General features: G+C 37.2%; 2 protein-coding genes across 4 annotated transcripts; both read right to left on the bottom strand.

Moving 5' to 3' along the window:
* Positions 1-1,053: 1,053 nt before the first annotated feature.
* On the bottom strand, positions 1,054-14,923 carry syncripl (synaptotagmin binding, cytoplasmic RNA interacting protein, like). 3 transcript variants are annotated; one of them, XR_007972262.1, is made up of 12 exons: positions 14,768-14,923; positions 10,655-10,813; positions 10,086-10,204; positions 9,680-9,787; positions 9,448-9,561; positions 9,114-9,290; positions 8,884-9,019; positions 8,144-8,349; positions 6,326-6,475; positions 6,123-6,244; positions 5,150-5,746; positions 1,054-2,390 (listed from the first exon to the last, which is right to left on the bottom strand). XR_007972262.1 is itself a non-coding variant. In XM_052146014.1 (12 exons), exons 2-12 carry the CDS (start codon positions 10,800-10,802, stop codon positions 2,352-2,354), a joined length of 1,680 nt encoding a protein of 559 aa, XP_052001974.1. In that variant the 5' UTR covers positions 10,803-10,813; positions 14,768-14,923; the 3' UTR covers positions 1,054-2,351. The 3 variants fall into 3 exon arrangements, 2 of the variants coding, with proteins under 2 accessions (XP_052001974.1, XP_052001973.1); XM_052146014.1 differs by having other exon boundaries at positions 5,386-5,746; XM_052146013.1 differs by lacking the exon at positions 1,054-2,390 and having other exon boundaries at positions 4,855-5,746.
* A 1,596-nt stretch (positions 14,924-16,519) lies between these two features.
* zc2hc1c (zinc finger, C2HC-type containing 1C) lies at positions 16,520-21,057 on the bottom strand. Its single transcript, XM_052146016.1, has 2 exons — positions 19,678-21,057; positions 16,520-16,762 (listed from the first exon to the last, which is right to left on the bottom strand). The coding sequence occupies exons 1-2, from the start codon at positions 21,055-21,057 to the stop codon at positions 16,520-16,522; spliced, it is 1,623 nt and encodes a 540-aa protein (XP_052001976.1).
* Positions 21,058-22,481: the final 1,424 nt, after the last annotated feature.

The following is a 22,481-nucleotide window of genomic DNA, read 5'->3' as shown; positions in this document are numbered from 1 at the left end:
AATCTACCGGTGATTAATAATTTCGGAGGAATACAGAATAAATAAAAAAGTAATAGTTTATTTGCCAGGTAGGATTTAAAATGTAATTAAAATTAAAGCCAATTTCACACATGATCACAATAAACAACCAATCCTAAAAATAAGAATCAAGAGACACCCGACAAGACTGCAGCAATGGCAAAGCATGGGAGATCTGGTTTAAAGACTCCTGGTAGAGAAAACTACACACAATGTTTTCTGTGTGGGTCAACTGGCTACAGAGGCCCCAATTCCTTTGTCATCTCTCCTTAAATGCCAAGCGATTCTATTGTTTTTTCAGATGTGTATGTTTGATGTTATCCAGGTTTCAGGAAGGTGGACCTTTGAAACTTGTGAGTAGGTCTTTTGATGTTTACAAAGAATGTATCTAATCTGCATACAGCATCTGGTCACTATGAGAGACCTGGGAGGGGTCATGCCCCTGATAGAATACAGTATTTTACTAAGTTTTTTAATCTTACTGTGATTTGACTTTAATGAAAGGGAATGAGACCATTTTACCAGAAGCGCCGAGACCTCTTGAATGTATGATCAAATTCCAAAGATGTATGATCAGAATACCTTTTACATTACAGAACAGGATATGTCATCCTAAAGTGAGATAGATGGCAGATGTGAGATCATTAAAAAGTATGGAGTGTTGTCTTAGGTGGAGATGTTCATCTGTGTGAGTTCTTTTGACTTTTACGACAACTTGGTGCCAGCCTTACACTGCTCATGTGTGGATTCTACACCAGATGAGGCACATTTTATTTCATTTAAAATTCTCTGCACTGTCCGTTTCAGATCCAAACAACCAAGATAAATGTAACCTAACACATATGGCCTATTTTATGTTCATTAATTCAGCAGGTTACACCACATTTAGCAAAACAATATAGGCAGGTGCTGTGCATGTCCTATACAACCTGCTCATGTGATATAAAAACATTATAATAAAAACTAACTAGCAGCACCTGAAACGGCTTCTGCTTTTAATAAGGCAAGACTGATGACAGTGAACTGATTTAAGATAGAATTCAAAACCTTTATTACAAAAATAAGTTACACTCACCTCATTTTACAGTATAAAACAATTTATTTGCTGGAATGCAAAAACATGTTGGCCACCAACAATAGATTAAAACTGTTTACATCATTTCAAAAGGTTGCAATGTTACAGCTTTATCGAGAGGGAGTAAACTGTGTACAAAACCGGTTCAATGGTTCGGTCACTTGCTTGCTATATATGGAATATAAACCAAAACTGCAGTATCCACTTTATACACAACTCGTTTCATATCTTGCCTGTAAATGTGACCACGGGAATGATCGCTCGACAAAGTTCATGATTGATTAAAAACCTCCAAGTTGATGGAACGGAACATAATTCATTGTTCTTCAGAGAGCTGAACTGGTATTTATAGAAAGAAAAAAAAAAGGATACTGCAGGGCTTTGCAAATGCAGCGGATGCATTTGAGATGTTTAAGCCAATACAAAAAGTAACATTATAATCCAAACTATCATACAATCATACACCCAGTAACTACATAATCTGAAGAAGCAAAGCAGCTAATTCAGTTGAAAATGGGATAAAAGCAGGGCTTGTTCCAGCTCATCATATGAGACTCGTTTGCTTGCCCAGTTTCACTGTTTGCAATATGAGCGCAGCAGCCGTTTGACTATATTACATTATCTGCTGCCCTCGTGCATATTTCATTAGAAACAAGCCCTGCTCCTATGTGTTTAAGTGTCTCTATGTACAGTACAGGCAGGGTAGTTCAATCCTCTCTACTGAGGTAGTTAACCGACCCTTAAAAGACTAGTTCTCAAAAGAACCACGTTCCTGGAATGCCTGACTTATCCATGCGAGGCGGTTACACCAAAAACCTGCAGATGTTCTCCATCCAAATCCAAACATTTTGGGTTACATGGATATTCCGACAACAAATTTGTAGTTAGCACTAAAATATACATCAGCATCAAGCTCCTTTGAGCCACTTCAAACCCAGGAGTAGGAAAGAAAAAAATAGAAGTGCAAAAACATTTAACATATCCTTGAGAATGTTAAATTCAATTAAAACAATTGTGGCATATTTAGGCTTGGAGATTATAACCAGGGGGGGTAGGTTTTTTTTCTTTTCTTTTTTAAAGCTGGACTCCATATTTAACAAAACCCTGCAAGTGCAAGATTGTGACTACAGAACTCTTATGGTTTGTCAGGAGTGGCAGTACAGGAGATATGCTTTAATCGAGGCTGGAATATCATTGGAGTCTACCATAACCTTATGAAAACTGGTAGCATCTGGTGTAACCCCCATACAATCAGTCTTCATACTACCTGGTCAGGACCAGCCTCGACCCCCTTTCCCTGGAGGAACAGAAAAACATGTCAATATTATTTACTTTTATACAAACAATGGTATATAATTGGGCAGGTTCATGCAAGAGAAGTGAAACTTGGAGCCACAGCAGACTGTTTTATATGAAGTCTTGGAAAATGTCCAGTTATCCAGATTATTGATTTAAAGGGGAAAGCATTTGTCTGAAGACATTGTGCCACTTAACCAGTGTGAAATATCATCACATTCAAATGAATCATTAGGTTCATTAGGCTGTTCCATTCTAAAGCTCCTTCACAATGTAAAAGCATGTCTTCGTGTTGGAGTGATTTTTAGAGGTTTCTGAACGGTCATGCTGCAAGAAGCCTCATATTTTCAGACTACTTGCACTGAGCTTCATGACGAACTTCCATGTTGAAATAAAGCGACTTGCTAGTTTTTGGTTATGTGTGTTCACAATGTGCCGTAGTTGCTGAAACGCCCTTTTAAATGTGTTAGGAAGATTTTAATGTCCAAACATTTGCAGACAGGGAAGAAATATCCTGAACGCTACTCAAATAAGTTTTCATAGCTTCAATTCAGCCCAAGCTGAACCGATGAACCACAAATGACAGAAAGTTGAAGACTATTAGTGTCAGTATTAGTGCTATTTGAATGAAACCACACGCTTCAATGAGAGATGTAACCGACGCGTGTAGTAAGTCTTTGTTTTCTCTATTTTGTGTTTAATTGAAATGAAAATGCACGTTTTTTATATGTAAAGAATAGTTGAGCTGCCAAAGATGACGAGTTATGTTGAGATTAATTCAATGTGTTTAATGCTGTAAATCTATTTAGCACAGTTCGTGCATTTATTCAATTTGACATTAAAACTGCAGTCGGGTGTACTTTTTAAAGTCTGGTCTGAGTAAGAGAATAGGTTTTTAAAAGAAATCACCCAATGTATATGGGACATTTATTAAAAGTGTTTGAAGCTCAACGGGTATGAAATATCAACGAATGAAACAGGCCGTTAATGAGAAGTCAGATTAACATGATTTTTTTATTCAGACGCAGTGTAATGTAACTGCATTTGGAGAGGTAAATAATCCATTTTAGGTTGGTCACGTGAACACCAAAAAAATATTTACTGACCGCCCTAAAAGAATGGAAATAATCTGCCTTCCCATGAAAACATTTCTGCATGTGTATTGAATGTCGATGCTGGAAACGCCTGAACAGCTTTAAGTAGGACGCGGATGCAGTTGTCCATTGTGATTCTCATGAAACCTGTCAAGAAAAGTCATATTTTAACTCCAATACAATGTTTTTTTGTTAAATATATTAAATTAATGAAGCCTATATTTATGACCATCAATATTTTTTGTGTTGTGGCATTACTTTCAGGACACTTGAGCACATTTTACCCCCAATTCTAGTAGCACAACCAGACATTTACTTTTCCCATTGTATCCCAGGGAGCACTGCTGCTTGCACACTATGTCACGTCCTTTCAGATTTTTCACTTCTTTCCTCAGATGATCAACATTTCGTTTACTCCCTAAACTGTGCTCGTGTCATTCACTGGCCTCCCTGTATCATCCACAGCGATAATCACGTCAGTTCTTGCCGGGACAGCATGAGAGGTACATTCACATTCATTCATCAGTGTAGAGGTATGATAACTGTATTCACACAAGTTTTAATGAACTCAAATCTGTATCTTCTATACAAGTTATTAACAGCAATACATTAACAGTAAATTAAACAATTCACAAATTCACACTAACTCTGAATAAACAAAACAAATTACACTGAACTGAAAATATATCAAAAGGAAAATCTCATCTCACATTTAAGTGCATTACATGTACATACTCTGGCGGCTGTTACATGTTTAAATTTGTCTGATGCAGTGTTGATGTTGACAAGTTTGCATTAGAACGGTTGGTCAGTCATAAATCAAAATGTGCATAAAGCTTTGATTGTGTGTTGCATGTCAAGCTGTTCACCACAGTTTTATTTCACTCATGACTCATTTAATGATGGTTGATCAAGAAAATTCCTTTTTTTCCCGATTAATATCGGAGAAAATGAAAAGGCTGATAGTGCTGCTGTGATGTGTAAATACTTTATAATTTAAGTCATTTAAGTTTCATGTTGTGGTAATGAGAATATCATCATAACCATGTTTTTTTTTTTTTTGCATTGCAGAAATAAAAATTGAGGGTTAAAATAACATGAAATCATATCATGGAAATAATATCACAATGTAAAAACAATTAAATAAATCAAATAAAAGATTCTTCATTAATGCAAAATATAATTTCTTATGTTTCTTTTGATTTGAGTAAAATTGGACCAGGACATTTTCTTGACAGGTTTTGTGAGAATCACCCATTTAAACACTTCATTTGAGGAAGTATGTGCTGGACCACATAATGGTCTTTGAGATTGTGGCCAATAAACATAAGTGTTAGCTCTCCCATGTGTCACTTCCAAAAGGTTTATTCATATATATATATATATATAGAGAGAGAGAGAGAGAGAGAGAGAGAGAGAGAGAGAGATATGAAGGAAAAAGGTTTTTTTTTTTTAACATTTAATATAAATATTTTGTAATACATATAAAACATGCATCTTAGTCATTGGCCACCCCAAACTTCTCGGCACCAGCATCAGCAATTGTAAAATCCATATTGGTCGACCATGACAGCTAGTTTGGAAGACTATTTGAAAATGCAGCAAGTCTTTTAGACTAGTTTTTTACTTTTCAATAATCTCCCAGAAATAAAGAAAAAGTGCAAACCTTTGGTCCGTTTCGTCCACAAGGTGCCTTGCATGTGTAAGCAATTTGAAAAGGGGAGGAAACAAAAGCCAAAACAAGTATTTTGATCACCTGGTCTTTTGTCATGAAAACAATGATAAAAGGGCAAATACAAATTTCCATGACAAAAAATACCCCAAATAGACCAACATCTAGCCTACAGCGTTTTAAAACCTCCTGTCATTGTTCCAAGACTGCTCCATCCACGCATCACGTACCAGTCGACATCTCTGTTGGAAGCCTCCTCTAGAGCCACGGCCACCTCGGCTGAACCCTGCACTTCCACGCTGAGAGAAACCGGCTCGTCCTCGGGTAGCGGTGGAGCCGCGGCCTCTGGTCAGTGAAAGGCCCCGGACCCCTCTGTTGCCTCTTCCTCTCACGTGAGCTTGAAAGTCTTCGTAGCCATAGTACGGATCATCATATCCTCCTCTGTAGTTGTGATAGTCATAGCCGTAGTAATCATAATAATCTTCATAGCTGTAATAGTCTTGTGGATATGAATAACCTCGAGCGCCTCTGCCTCGTGCTCTTGTTGGAGGATGCATATGTGGTGGCCCGTAGTAATAATATTCATCATACCTGAAAGAATGACATTTACATGAAATATACAGCCTCACTGTAATGAGGAACAGTGGACACTAGTCAGGTTAATAGTGGCTAATGCATTTTTTTTCACAAACTGAGATGACGCATTTCCACCTTAAAAGAGTAGATCTAGCAAACTGTTTTAGATACATTTTTTAATGTTTTGTACCCTGGTATTATTTTAAAGTCAGCAATGCTGTGGGTTGGCGTCATCTCACTTCTGACTGCCGTTAACATTTTTTTACCCCCTCTTTTGGAAATGTGTGCACTCAGAAATGTAAAAGGTAACATTAATCTTATAACATTGTGTTGCTTTCAAACGTTCTTATCATTTGAAAGTAATCATGTGAATGTATATAAATCAACTTACAATTGCGTTTTAGCAGCTTGTCTCTGGGCCTTTCGCTCTTTCCTCTTCTGATCAGGCGGCTTTGCAAAGACAATTTCAATTGGTTCTCCTTCTAAATCTTTCCCGTGCATTTCAGCCAATGCCTATTGAAAAACATTTGGTTGAAAAATTGTGTATAAATTACTGACACCCTCTATGAAGATAAAGCAAGACGAGATAATGACCTTTACAGCCCCGTCTCTCTCCTCAAAATGGATGAAAGCGTAGTCTTTCAACTTCTTAACTCTTTCCAGTTTGCCAAACTGACAGAATGTCGTCTCTAGAAGTTCTTCAGTTACTGTGCTTGCAAGATTTCTGACAAAAAGGACTTTGACCTGAGAAATATCATGCGAAAACAACATATGAGAATCACTGCGACATAATTCAAGTGAATCTCATGAAAGCATGAAAATACAAAGTTTAATATGTATTAATAAAAAGTCTAATTTTGTAGGTATTTTGCACAGTGATATTTTCATGACAATTACATTTCCCCCCCAAAAGGATCTTTTCCTTAACGATAAAAAATTATATTATTCTTTTTTTTTTAAATGTACGTGAAGTTTTACTTTCAGTTTGTTACTAATTATTCTCAATGATGATTCTTGTTAGATTATCATTTTTTTTTTTATTTAAATCAGCTTGAATTAAACAGTAAAACAAACACTACAATGTTAAACACACAACATTATTAAAAACATGATAATTAAATCCAATAAATAAATATTTGCAGTGAAAGCCCACAAATAAATGAACTATAATAAATACATAATTCAAATAATGATAAATACAATGAATATAATTTAGATGCATTATTGATCGAAAAAAGGTCCGGCTCTTATTTTGAGGCTGCGGTGCCTTTGAGGTTTGTTGATGTGCTGACTGCCCCCTGCTGATGAGGCTCAAAAAAAAGTTACCAGTATTTCACACTTCAATTGCTCCTATTAGGACTGGGTAAATATAGCAATTTTCTGATGCACCGCAATCTTCATTCGAATGATCTTAAATCACAAGAATTATTTTTTTTTTACTATTTACGCAACGCTCTACAATGCTAGTAAAATCACTCACATGAGTGCTATGAGAATTACAATGTCTGTGATGAGACAATGGCTGGTAAGTGTTGAGATTTCACTCAGCAGTGATTGAGCAGCACAGTGAAGTTCAGCAGTGAGATCTCAGAGTAAAAGTGTGTTTTGACTCGTTCTGTGTAATGTGTGTTCAAAGATGAGATCCACGCAATCCATAGTCATTGAATAATGTCTATTAATTCTGTTCTTAACAGTCGGTTGATGATCAAAACAATAAAAATAAATATTTAATTCTAATCATGCGCAAAAGCCATTGAGTCCTTGCTCATTAATGAGCATTCATTTACAGAACTGTCAGTGTTGTTTACTGATTTTTTTGCACACGTTTTACAAATCAATGTAAATACTAATTAGTAGTATAAATTATGCATTTCACAATATATATGTCAAATATAATACATACAATATAATATCGTATTTAGGAATGGACATTTTAAAAAGGATAAAATGTGACCAAAATGATGAAAAACACCTAAAATACAATTTGTTACATTAATATTTTGGTAATGTACCTAGTTAAAGGGTCCCCTTTATAACAGCATTAGCTGGGAGGAAATGTCTTTCACATATAAGCAAAATGGACATTATAAAAGAAACATACCCATATTAATCAATATTGAATCAAATTTAACATTAAATCGACAACCCAGATAAATACTTCAGTTGGGGGAAAAAAAGTTTTTGCGTTACATTTTAGTGAGATATCTGCTTGACTGTAATGAAAATGTCACAATGCAAAAATGTAATAAAACGTTTTGGCCAAGAAGGCATATTACAAAAAAAAATAATAAGACTATTTATGCAATATATTAGATTTGGGGGTGAAATATGACCCACACGTTCTTATCAGGTTTTGTGACATTCAGACACAACATGCTACTCTTGCATTAAGTTACAGAGCCGACAACTTACCTTTGCCATGACCTCAGGGTCGGGGTCTTCTATGGGGTCAGCCCATTCTACAGTAACCACATTCCCCCAAACCTTCACTTTACCGCTCATTAACCTGCGGCGCGCCTGAGCTGCTGTTTTATGATCCTCGTACTCTAGGAAGCAGAAGCCTCGATTCTTCTTTTTGTCATCGGGCTGATGGTATAAGATGACATCATTCAAGCCCTCTGTTGGAAGTGAGGAAGGATAATTATTTACTCAGTCAAATCTATAATAGAACATTATAGTCCACATTTAATTCTTCAGTTCTACAGACAAAACTGTATCCACCACTAATTGGTTGGATGGTGAAAACTTGGCATGTCACACTAGAATGAAGTAAGAGCTGAATGAGAGTTTGCGGAGGACTACTCCCCTCCAGAAATACTGCCAGCACACAGAGGACATGAAGGCTGAAGGTAAAGTTCACCCTCCAGAACATCAACACTATATCTCAATAGTAAAATTTTCAAATCTTTCATTATTAGCCATTATTGCTGTAATTATTACAAACTATAGGCAAAACTTAAGGCTGCATTACCTACAACAGTAGCCTCAAATAATGCATAAATAGCTATTTATCCACTGGTAATCATTAACCAACAGCCTGTGCACCTGCGTAGTCCAGAGAAGTGAATTAGGAAAGTAATTGCTGCAAATTGTGACTTAAGAGATGCATGTATTTCAGATCAACATGAAGAGTTGATGAGGCCAACACTTACCAGTCACTTTGGTAAACTCCTCAACTATCTGGTCCTTAGTTTTGCTCTTGGGGATTGACCCCACAAAAAGACGATTATTGGCAACAGAGATGCACACACCAATGTGTTTACCCGGTCGAATTTCATTGTTGTTACACTGCAGAAAACATCACAAATAGAAATCAAATGACTGCACTGACTCGGATGAAGTGTGGTAAAAACTTCAACAACACAGAATGATGGTCACTTACGAGTTTGACTGCCTCCTGAGCAGCATCTTTAGTGCAGAAGGTGACAAAGGCATATCCTCTGTTGAGTCCACTGAGAGGGTCCATCATCAGACGGAGATCCCATATGGGTCCAGCTTTCTCAAACAGAGGCACCAGCTCATCCTCAAACAGATCTCTTGGGATTTTTCCCACAAAAATCTATGAACATTTTAACACTATTGTCAGAACAAGGTACAAAAAATGTCCCTGAAATTATTTAGCCTAGAAGGGATTTCTGACACCTTTATAGAGTAATACAGCAATAAATCAGTGATATGATAAACAAGCAGCAGTGCGTTTTGTGTGTCGCACTGACCTCTGTGCCAACGGTGGGCTGTACTCCTGCATGGGTAGAGCCCGGAGGAGGGCCACCATACTTCCTTTGACCAGTCGTGACATCAAGTGTATAACCAGTTCTGTCAAGCAAAGCCTGGCAAAGCAAAAGTTAAACATCGTTAGGTATCAACAAGCAGTCAATTGCTGCACCTAGCCAAAACCACTGACCAAGTTAAAAGGTGAGGAACACTAACTCCCTCTTCCAGACTTACTTTGATTTTGGCCTCATCTGGTCCTTTGGTGGAATCTGACACTTTGGTCCCCTGCTTCTCCCGCTGTCTGTATGTCTTCATTACGCCACACAGAAAGGCACTTTTATTCTGTTCAAAACAGAAATGACATGTGTGTTTATGTGCTCTACATGGGCATGTCACAGTGGGCTGAGAATAAACAAATCCATCCCTTGGATATATCCAAGAATACTACTGATTTTATTGTTCACCAATTGTTTTATCAAGATGTCTGCTTAATGTAAATCCCAACTCATTTGAATGTCTGCTTCAAGTAATTCTCAGCTATTATATTTACAAGTATCCATACAATGAAGATACAAAAGATAAAAGAACACATAAAACCTCAAAATGGATGTAATCATAGATTTGTCGGTCTCCTACATACTTGAACGTGTGAGAGGTCACTGTCTTTAAACTGCAGGAGAACTTGCAGCGCACCCTCTTCGTTGAACTCTTTAAGTGCTTCAATCGCTCGATCATCAAGATCACTGTGTGAAACGAGACCTGCAAGATACAGAAACATCCAAACAATCTGTTAGTAGAGTTCACTTTACTGATCAATACGGTTTTATAATCAGGTCTACTTCGCAGTACTTTTCTGAGCTCATGTCGTGTGTGATTTGACACAGTCGAGTGGAGCCATTCACTGCATCTCATGTAAACAACGCTTTATAATCGCTCATCATCTAATCACGACCAGCTGCTGTCATTGTCCTGCATGTTCACATTTGGCAGCACGCTTCCTCTGACACCAGACACCGAGAACGCACCAGAACTGTATTTTATTATACACATTACTTGCCTAATATATTTACCAATATTCACATGATTATCGGATCCTTAATAACAGATCTACCAATAAATGGTGCCACTTGGTGGGTCTGTACAGTTTAGCACCTAACAATGCCATTTCACCACTGCAATCATGTAGTGAGAATATGATGAATGTCTCACCTGCTATGTAAATTTCATCTAGTTTGACAGCAACTTTTCTCAGTAAGCCCGCGTCTAGCAGCGTCTGGAAGTGCTCTGAATGAGAAATTGCAGTCGAAGAATCCACCGGTTCATCCGTACCATTCCCATTTATATGCTCTGTGGCCATGTCTTTGTGATCTGTGCAGATATGAAGAGCCAAATTAATCCACCACAACTGGATCAAAGTTGAGTGATGTGAAGCCTGGGTTCTTGTCTTTATCACGGACAATAAAAATCACACTTCTGATTGAGGGTAGTTGACAGTGTAATTAATATGCTATATTCAGAAGAATCTTAAAACGTTTAGATTTTAACATTAATAATTGTGTTATTATGCATGTTTTCTTATTCATTGAGACTTAATGAAATATCAAATGAACTATTCATATACACCAGTGAACTGTGAGAAATGTCCAACCAAAAAACTAAATGAGTCAGTTGTTGACAAACTAGGTTGTTCAAGGTGATAAAAATGGACAAATCCTTTTTAAAATACTATATAAGACACGTGTCAAGATAGCAGAAATGTTATCTTTGTGTTCATGTCAGTTTCACCATTTGTTATAAACACATTTAGGCTACAGCATTTACTACATACAAAACTGACTGAAAGACTACACAAGTCATGTGGTGTAACAAAGTAAAACGTATTAAAAGGAATATTAGTTCAATATAAGTTCAGGTTTATCTACGGCATTTGTGGCATAATGTTGTTTACAACAAATGAATTTACACTCATCCCTCATCCCTGTGAATTTGTGAGGGTTTAAAGGCAGAAATGTGACGCTTCTAATTAAAAATAAATCACTTACATTAATTATTCTGTTAAAACTAGTGTATTATTTGAGCTGTAAAGTTGTTTAATTCATCATTTTTACAGTCATTTTATGGTTTGATGATATTATGACAAGGCAACAAAGTTGTGAAATTGGATATAACTTTACACAGATGCGGTTAGTAAGTGATTTTACAGTAAATTCATGATAATACACATTGTTCACATCTTCTGGCTAAACGTTTGAAACAGTATTTTAACACAAAATATTTACACCATTGACTTCCATTTTAAGTCTCACTGGAACACAGATTTTTGCTTTTTTTAAGACAAGGAGGAAAGGGTAGAAATCAACATTATGCCACAAATGCTGTTGATTAACCTTAAAGGGTTAGTTCACCCAAAAATTAAAATAAGCCATCCTAGTTGTATATGACTTTCTTCTTTCAGCCAAACACAATCGGAGTTATATTAAAAAATATCCAGTCTCTTCCAAGCTTTATAATGCACTCTCATGTAAGTTTATAATGAGAGTGAATGGTGCCTCCATCATTGAAGTAATCCATATGGCTCCCGGGGGTTCATAAAGGCCTTCTGAAGCGATGGGTTTTATTTAAAGAAAAATATCCATATTTATAATTTTATAAACTACAATCACTGGCTTCCGGTAATGGCCATCAGCACGTTCATGAGACAGTTGAGTTCCGGCGTATGACTTAAGCGTAACTTAAGCTCTGGTGTGAAGTGACGAATGTGGAAGCGCAGAGGATAGAGTGAGCAAGTGATTATAGTTTAGAAAGTTATAAATATGGATATTTTTCCAAAAACGCATTGTTTCACTTCAGAAGGCCTTTATTAACCCCCTGGAGCTGTATGGATTACTTCTATGATGGATGGATGCACTTTTTTGGCTTCAAAATCTAAGGTACCATTCACTCCCATTATAAAGCTTGGAAGAGCAGGATATTTTGAATATAACTGATTGTGTTTGGCTGAAAGAAGCAAGTCATACACACATAGGATGGCTTGACGGTGAGTAAATTATGGGATCATTTTAATTTTTGGGTGAACTAACCCTTTAACTTGTCTTGAACATGGAACAGTTGTTTAAAATACTGTCCTTGTACCTTAAATACACATATACACAAATTATTCATAAAAAAAGGACACATGTTTCAAGTTAAAAAATATTTTACAAATATTAGAAATTTTTGAGTCAAGACTATAAAGGTGTTACTCTATTTCACACAAATATGAAAATATTGATTTTTAAAGATCTGATAAAACAGTCTCGATGGTTTAAAGGGGTTTTTCTGTTTGTTTTTTTTTCACATATCAGAATTGCGATCTGCATTTTGGTAGCACCATCATATATATATATATATATATATATATATATATATATATATATATATATATACACACACACACACATATATATATATATACACACACACGATTCTGCACTACTCATGCAACATTTATTTTTTCAAGAATTACAGCTTTTAACGAGACTTTGTTATAAAATTACTTTGAACTCAATATTTGATGTTCATCATAAAAGAGGTGTATTCAAGTAATTGATTTGGGAATTACATTTTTGAATAATCTAAAAGTTGCAATTTTTTCTTCATTTAAAAAGTTTTCCTTCTAAAGAAAGAAATTGTAATTTTAAAACAGGTGTATAAGTCATGAGCACTCACATTAAAATGAAGACTCCGGTCATATCAGTCACATTATAAAAGCTGTTTTATTCTACATGGAGAGGGTCCGCACATTGGGGCTGCCATGTTAGAATCACACGACCAGCCGAATACTACTCGCTTAATCTTAGTAACCGTCCTGTTATTGGACACTTTCATTCATTGATTAAAGTAGCCTAATCATGACTGACTGTGAATTTCTACAATGTCATCTAAAACTGAAAACTATTGATTTTTAAATATGCTGCATCCAAACCGCTAGGTGTCAGTGTTAAGTCCAAGATGACATTAAAAAAAAGTTACAGAGTGCTAAAATAGCTCTTTTTTCTAAATAGAAAATATGCAATTATACATTCGTATAAATTAACATTAAATACTGATTTTGGGAGTATGTGTCAATTAATCTTCTAATTTACCATGAAAGCAGCAAAACTACCAACAAAATATCGAAATGTCTCAAGATTGCATCATTCCAGACAACAGCAAAAAGAAAAGGTACAATAAAAATCTGGATTTGGAGAAAGCCAACACACCCTTATAAAGTAAACTGACAGATATCAGATAGTAGTAACATGGTAATAAACAATTAGTCCCATTTGTACACAATTACAGCAACTTAACGTCTCATTTACCTTAAATTTAAATGTGCCAATATGTTTCGGCCATTAAAGAAATACTACAGCAGTCGGGCACCATTTACACATTAATTTACCATGGTATTTACATGGTACGTCAAGACTAACACAATACTTTTGTAAGGGCACAGCACCTCCGAGGCCTCCACGTGTTACCATGTCTGCATCATTTCCGCTTCTGCACGACTCACGAGCATGTGCTCTGAAACATGCTGTCTACATATAAAGTGCTTCAGTCTGAGAACAATTCATGCGTTACAACAGTGTAATTACACAATCTCCGAAACATTAATATATTATAATGCAAACATTAGTAGAACTGATTATTACATTCCGGTTTATAAGAGAGAATGTAGAAACGTATCCAAATGACCACATTCCTTGACAAATAATTATTTGTGCATGTTTTCGGCTTGTTTTACAAACTAACTTTTCTCCAAACGGGCTGTGTCCCTTTGTTGTGTCCGCGCACATTCACTAGGCCACAACACGAGCTACGTGGACAATCTGCGCTCCAATAATACCCCTTTAACTACCTCCGACGTGTCATTTAAGAACACCGGACACATTCACTACCTTCAAATGACACATTTACACTTTTAAAGCACACTTCCACCATGGTTGGACGTGTTAAGTGTGTTTGCATGATAACGTGTGTCAGTGTATTTGAGTTGAGGGAAGGAGGGGCAACATCGTGCTTGACTAGCCAGCAAACAGCACCCCACATCAACGCGTCACTATGCCAGTTTACCAGGGTAAATGCACAGAAAGTATACTAGTATAAGTGAATATGTGAAAATGTCCCTCGTGTCTGTGTGTGACGAGTGGAGCCGCGTGCCGCCACAGAGTCCATTTGCGAAAAGCCGGTGTGAGGCGTCCATTCACGCGCGACTTTTGTTTGGAAACAACCAAAGCATCAGTTCACCGTCAAACACAGCGAACTCTACGCTAATGAAATCTGAAGAGAGGGTTCTCATACCTGTCCGGTAATATCTCAGATTATGTTGGGATAAATCCAGAGGGAAACGAGCCGAAAGAGAATAAAGTGGCCAGATCCCGCCGTGTCTGCGCTCACACTCAAACAGGGCTGATGCAAAATGGCGGCGAAACTCATGCCGCGGGAGTTTTTTTCCGCTTCCGGTTGTACGGGGTTTCTCACACAGTTCTTGGAGGGCTTACGTTACACCGTCTGAAATATGTAACGAATACACAACGGAATGCTCATTCTATAGTGTACACTGCATACTATATCGATAAACTAGTATTAAAAATAGGGTTAAAACACTCACTTTTATAAAAGTATCATCACATGATGTAAACTTTATATATGTTGGCATGATTTTAGTGTGATAAAATCACTTACTAACTGCATCTGTGTTAAAGCTGCACTCAGTAACTTGTCTTAGTGTCATCTTTGACTTACACTGACACACAGTGGTTTGGATGCAGCATCATTTAAAATCAATAGTTTTCAGTTTCAGATGACATTGTAGAAATTCACAGTCAGTCATGATTAATTTAATCAATGAGTGAAAGTGTCAAATTACAGGACGGTTACTGAGATTAAAGCTGCTTTCATGTTCTATCGTAATTATCCTACTTTCCACTTCTGAAGTGGTAATTCCGAGTATGTCATGTTCAAGTTCTTTGTTGTCAGAAAGAACAGGAAACATGGAAGATGTCAGGTTCATGACAGCATGACAGTTGACAGCATAATACATATTATTCAGTTAGCTTGCTGACCATAATGACATTTTGGATTGAAACTGCAAGCATAAACAATTAGCTGTATTTAAAAAAAAAAAAAAAAACCTGTATCATTTTACATGCAAGTTCATGACAATAAAGGAAATTATTTGTTCTTTTTTAAATATTTTTTTCAACTCACATTTTTAAGAGGCTTAAATGCGATTAAAATAGTTGTAAATGGAATATAAAATAAAACATACACTTATGTGTGTGTGTGTGTGTGTATGTGTGTGTGTGTGTGTGAATATAGTGGCACCCCTTCCACCGTCCCAGTTTAACACTCAAAAAAATCCACTCACCTGGAGTCTTATGGAGTACTTTTATGCTGCCTTTATGTGTTTTTTGAAACTTCAAAGTTTTAGAACATGCGTCTGGACCTACAGATCTGAAATTTTCATCTGGCATGGCATGAGGGCGAGTAAGAGAATTTGTATTTTTGGGTGAACTGTTCTTTAAAAGCCCAGGACAAGGACTTGTAGATCAGTGACATGTATGGCCTCAGAGAATTTACTCAACTTTAATGTCCACTACGGAGTACAAAAATGAGTTGCTTGGTTACAGGAGGTTAAAGTACATTTATTTTAAGAGGAACAACGTGGGTTTATTATTTTGTTCTGTGAAATAAAATCAAACCCAGACTAATTATTCAGCCTCTGAACTCTAAAATGTAACACTATAAAAAGATAACATTTATATACATATACATAAATAATTGAATTGTTGTTATGCAAAGAATCATGTGCGTTCATAAGCTATATGCCGATAAATGTGAAATTATCACTTGTGTCATAAATTACATACATAAATATTTGCAGCAAATGCTTACTTGAAATTGATTCATACTTTTATTCTAATGTGTCACAATGCAGGCTGAAGCATTACATCTTACACTAAAAATGTTATGCTACTTGAAAGCATCAACAGCATATCACTTGTCTTCCAAAAGAGAAACATGACAGTTCCAGAATGATACGCCATCATATCAGTGAGTCATTTTTCTCCTGGTGGTGATGGGCAGTTGTTTGGGTGGTGGCGGTCTGCTCCTGATGTTCTGGCACATTGGGATGTGCCTCTCTGCCGGTCCTGGAGCAAACCTCCGGCCGCAGTGTGGGCAGGTCACATATTCAGAGTTCAGGACTGAAACGGACTGTGGCTCTTCACCTCGACCCTGCCGCATGGTCTGAATGAAGGCCTCATGTTTCTGACGCCAGTTATTCTTCTTCAGCTGTGGATATTAACAACACGATGAAAACACACAGACAGTAGAAGTGCAATGTAATAAAGTGAATAGTAACATTGCTAAACAAAATGATTTATCTCTTCAACATTTTCTACTTATGGGTAGTTGACAAAAGGATATGAACTTCTGTTTTTTTTTTCACCATCAAGTTTTTAGGTTACAATTTCTATGAATGTAAAAAGTGTATATTTTTAGATGCTTAAACTTGTCACTGTCTCTCTTAGGGTTTTCCACCAGCTTTAATCACCTTTCTTTGATTTACTGCATTTCACTTAAATAGTCCAGCTATAATTATTGCCTGAAGGCTCACTGACAGAACGTGCCATATCGAGCCAGTGATGCATTGTCACATCATACGTTTGTTGATCAAATGCATGTGTTTTAATATCCTGCAAAAAAAAAAACATTTCATTTCCTGTGATATTTTGAACAATGTTGTGAATTTTGCTGATGTCACCTTTGTAAAATGATGTAGCTGGCTAAAATAAATTAGGGTTTTGTTTTGTTTTTAGTTGAGAATGATTTGAGGTAGATTTGAAAGCATTAGTTAGAATGGCTATACATTATTCTGTAGTTGTATTAGTTGTTAATTCTCACAAAATGCTAATTTTATTCAGATCTTTTTTAAGTCAATAATTTCGTCTTGTCTTTTGCAACATGAAATGGGAAGTCTGAAATCATTTTCAACAGTACAATTAGGACGTTTTAAAACATTTCCACATGTTTGATATCATTTTTCTGTAGCATGTGCAAATCAATTCTCAATAAATCAACAAAAAGTTTAAAAAAATAAATAAATAAATAACAAATACAAATAAATAAACCAATTTCAGAAGCTGAGTATTTAATAAAATTATTTCAAATGTATTTAAACTTTACATGCCAACATTGCAGTGGCTGTAAAACAAATAATCATTAATCACCAAATTTGTTTAAAAATAAACAATTTATCTCATCATCAACACACACCAAACCTGCATTTTTATTAGACATTTTTCAGATTTATTTTGTGCCTATCCTTGATCTAAGGATAAATCATCAGATTTGGCATTTAATATAATAATTGTTTACATTTTCTAGTATGTCTAAATAAGATATTGGTACATGTTTCAGTAATTAAATCCTAGTTGCAGTATTGAGAATTATTCATAATTTATCGTAAAACCCAACTCAAAAACAATTAAAGACTCAAGCTACATTTTTCTCTGACAGATATAATTCATATAACAACCTCTCACACACAATAATATTAAAATACTTAAATTTAGTGATGGAACAATCTACCAAATCTGCTAATCTGTTGATATTTGGCCATACAGAAATTATCATATATTATATTATATTGGTAAAGGGATAAAAAAGCTCACGATACACCATTTACTTAATCGAAATGACACTCAGTTTAAAGTGTGCATGGATGTTAATACATATTCCTTTTCATAAATTTTGTTTATGCATAATTCCAGACGCAGCTCTCTTTTCAACCTGGTTAACAATATATTATATTATTAATTAATAATGCATTCATATTAGAACTAAACAGAAATAAACAGAAATCTAACGTATTATTTAGGCAAACTCTTGACTGACTGTTGATCTTCTGTGCACGTTCATGAGTCTGCACGCGAGCTTTAGAGCGCCTTGCACAAGATCAGCAGTAGTTGCGCAGCACATGGGCATTCAAGTGAAAACTCATTTTGTTTCGCATCGACAGGGCCACCAGTGATCAACAGAAATCATGGCTTGGGTATCTCAGCAAGTAAAGATGCTGACTATCACACCTGGAGTAGCGAGTTTGAATCCGGGGCGTGCTCAGTGAATCCAGCCAGGTCTCCTAGGCAACCAAATTGGCCCGGTTGCTAAGGAGGGTAGAGTCACATGGGGTAACCTCCTTGTGGTCGCTATAATGTGGTTCTCGCTCTCGGTGGGGCGTGCGGTGAGTTGTGTGTGAATGCCATGGAGAATACGCTCTACGTCTCCATGGTAACGCGCTCAACAAGTCACATGATAAGATGCGTGGATTGACGGTCTCAGAAGTGGAGGCAACTGATATTCGTCCTCCGCCACCCGGATTGAGTCATTACACCAACACGAGAACTTAGAGCGCATTGGGAATTCCAACATAGCTGCACACAAACCAGAGAACAGACATTACAAGCAAAGTCAAGTCTTTTTAAAATTACAAGTCTTTAAAAAAATTATATTTTTTGTCCTAAGCAGCTGCAATGAGCAATGGGACATTCTATCGATTGCTTGGTTTCTACATTTGGCATTGTGCCCGGTAACCCCGTCTGCTATGAACTGACCAAAATGCGATGCGTGTTGCAAGCGTGAGGCAATCATCTGTGTTCTGCGACTATGTTAGGGTCCATGAATGACCTTAATGCGAGTAAGGGCAGCCAGTGGGGTTTCTGGTGCCCCTATAGGGTAAGATGGTGCCCCCATAGGGAGTTGGTGCCCTAAGCAGACTGTGTAATATATGTACAGGGAGCGGCGGTACTGGTAGCTACCTTCAGCCTCCGCCATCACACTGTTTGATTGAGGACTCCTTTTCAAACAAATAAGGTTGGATATTAAAATGCATCTATTTTTTTACTACAAACTTATCAAACATGTTTTGTAAGTTCTGTTTACTGGTTTGTGTGCAGCTATGTTGTGTTTTTTGTTCTTAATATCGCTGTGGTCCTGTTGAAGAGAAACAAAACGAGTTTTCGCATAAACGCCCGACCTCACGAGCGGCAGCGTAACTAATGTTGCTCTAGTGCAAGGAGCTCTAAAGCTCATGTGCAGACTCATGAATGTGCACAGAAGATCAACCGTCGGTCAAGAGTTTTGCTTAAAAATACATTAGATTTCGGTTTGAACCCCAACAATGAATATAATTCTTGACAAGTTCTTACTTCTGGGCTCTTGCTCCTTCTGTTGGTCTTCATGAACTTCTCCAACTCTGTTCCTTTCGCTCTGTGCTGTGACATGTCAAAGATCTTGCGTTGAGGGCGTTTTCTCTCACACACCCTCATGTGTGTCTCCAATCTGTCTCGTGAGAAGTGTCGCTGGCACACACCACACATGACAAGATGGTGAGGAGCATCTTGGCTCTCGTCCAGACTGAGTTCTACCTGCTGAAGTCTGTTTCTTTCTCTTTGGCTCGGCTTTCTTTCTGGGATGGCACTCTTCCTTCTGCTTCCAGTGGCATCTTTTGATGGAGTTTGATACAAACCCTCTTTATTTTCCCTCCTCTCACCTTTGAGCTCATTTGTGAAATGCTCTTGCTCGAGGTGAGGTCTGTCCAGTCTCCTTGAGTTGTATGAAGCTGGTTTCCTCACGTTCCACAGGTCCTGCATGTCCCGTCTTCTGTCATATGTCTCCTTTACTTCTTCCACATTCCTCCAATCCCTCTTGTCCCGTGTATCCCATCCCATTGCTCTCTCGCTGACCATCTTCAGATTGGCCATCTCTGAGGAGGGCAGAGGTCGTCTCCTGCCTCTGCTCTCCGCCTGGCCACCATTCTCTCGCTCCCATTTCGCCCATCTTTCCATATCATCTCTGATTTCCCTCTTTTTATTCCCATATCTATCCTGCTCCACTGATTTCTCCTCCCAGTCACCATATCCGTCACTATAACATTTGTTTGCCTCCTTCTCTAAATATCTTGTATTTCTTTCGTCTCCCATTGCACTGTCCTGACGGCTTGACCGCTCTCTCTGGAGTCTCCTCACAGTCTCTTCCGCTTTGAAAATCTTCTGTTGCAGCATCATTTCCTTTGAGTGGATTTCTTTGGACAACCCCACGCGTTTCTCAGAAATTCTCGGTTCCTGGTGCTCATTTTTTAAATCAGTTCTCCTTGTTGATGTTTGATGATATGTTGAATTAAAAGCGTCTGGTTTCCTTACAAACTTCTCTTGTTGTCTAACATTCAGTCTGGGCAAACATGTGTAAAATCGCTCTCGATATTCAGAATTTGTGACATTGCTCAGGCTGTACGCTCTCTTGTGGAGGACTGGCTTCAGAGGAAACACTTTCTCCACTTCAGAAGCTCGTCGTGAAGGAACATATTCATTCGGCTCTTCCAGGAACATGTTGTCTGGATGTTGCCTCTCTCTCATGGAGCTCATCTGTTTCTCCTGGTCTTCTGGCATATCTGACTTGGAGTTGTAGCGAGTTCCCGATGGATTACGCTGTTGACTCATGTCCATTCTGCACAAGACTGGAAGTTTTGAAGATAGAGTCTCTTTTTCCCAAAGATTATGTGCGAGATGATGGTGCGGCACCATTTGCATGTTTATGCAGTAAATAGATCTAAGCTCCAGCAAGAGTTTAAAGTCTAATGCAAGTGTTTTAACCAGAGGTCCGTAGAAGTTTAGAGGGTTTAGGGGGTCTGTGGACCAAAAAATAGATAAAAAAATATTTAATCAGTGTATATTTAAAGGGGTCATGACATGAGGAATCAAGTTTTCCTTGATCTTTTAACATATAAGAGGCCATTCTACTATAAAACATACTGTAAGTTTGAGAACTCAAAACATCCTCCTCAATAAAAAAAAGAGCATTTATTTAAACTAAGCTGCACATTTTTTTGGGACATCACAAGGACCAATATGTTAGCAAAAGACCACCTCTACAGCAAGACATCAACGGCCACTTTTACAACGTTGGACCCATGGCCCCGCCCACTGTCAAACAGGTGAAGAGGAGAAAGATGAGCCTGCCGTAGGAGATTCATCTACACCAAAGGGGATGACAGGACACCTTCCAAAAAGTTTTTCTATATAAACGTGCACTAGACAAAATGCTTTGACTATTCTCATGCATCTCGCACGTCTTTTAAAAGATGCAATGTCGAGTTATAACTCTTAAAAGGAGACCCCCATTTAGCGTCTTGCTGTTTTTAATATAAATGCATCAGGCACGTGTTTTTGCTCCAATCTGCTTTATTTTAAATTGTTGGTCTATGTAAAAATGCAGTAAATGCACAGCTTTGATAGTTTTCATGAGTTTACGACAAAGTGCGCCAATCTTTAAAGACACATCTGTTCTGCTCTATTCAACTATTCATCCGCTGGCTGAGAGAACTGTATGCCATCCTGTATGTAAACAGACATGGGAGATGTGAGATGTCTTGCCTGTGAAGACCAGCATTTCTGCTTTGGCCTGTTGAAGCACCCCAACATCAGGAAAAGAGTAAATGAAACTAACAGTTTCTGATTGCGTCAGTGCAGGATTGTTTCACCGTTTATTGTATTACGTTTGTGTGTTCATAACATTTCAGTGTGGATTGTATGTGTTTTAGGCTCAAATTACAGCATGGATTACTTGTGAAACAGGCATAATACGATTCAAAAAAGGAACTGTTATTGAAGGATGGGGCAGTTAAAAACACTTGGACCCGAGCGAAAATGTTAGTAAACCGTTTCATTCATGAATATTTCAATTACCATTACAGTTTAATAGTTCAAGGCACTGCTGTGCTTGAGTGAACAGTTTAAGACATTTAGATAAAATGTGTTGCATGTGAATGTGTGAATCCTGAAAATAAGTTTAGTTTTATTGCAGAATTGGTTCATTTTCTTCCAACTGAGGTTCAAATATGGCTGTTTTTGAGGGGCTGCACGATATAAGCCAATCATAACAGAGACAGTTTGAGAGGGAAAGAGACAGGGTGGAAAATAATCATATATTATATTACACTAAATTATGACTAAAT

This window comes from Xyrauchen texanus, chromosome 16, assembly GCF_025860055.1.
Source record: "Xyrauchen texanus isolate HMW12.3.18 chromosome 16, RBS_HiC_50CHRs, whole genome shotgun sequence".
In the NCBI taxonomy this organism is placed as follows: Eukaryota; Metazoa; Chordata; class Actinopteri; order Cypriniformes; family Catostomidae; genus Xyrauchen; species Xyrauchen texanus.
Note: the sequence above shows the minus strand (reverse complement) of the source record. Positions and strands in the feature narration are given on the sequence as shown.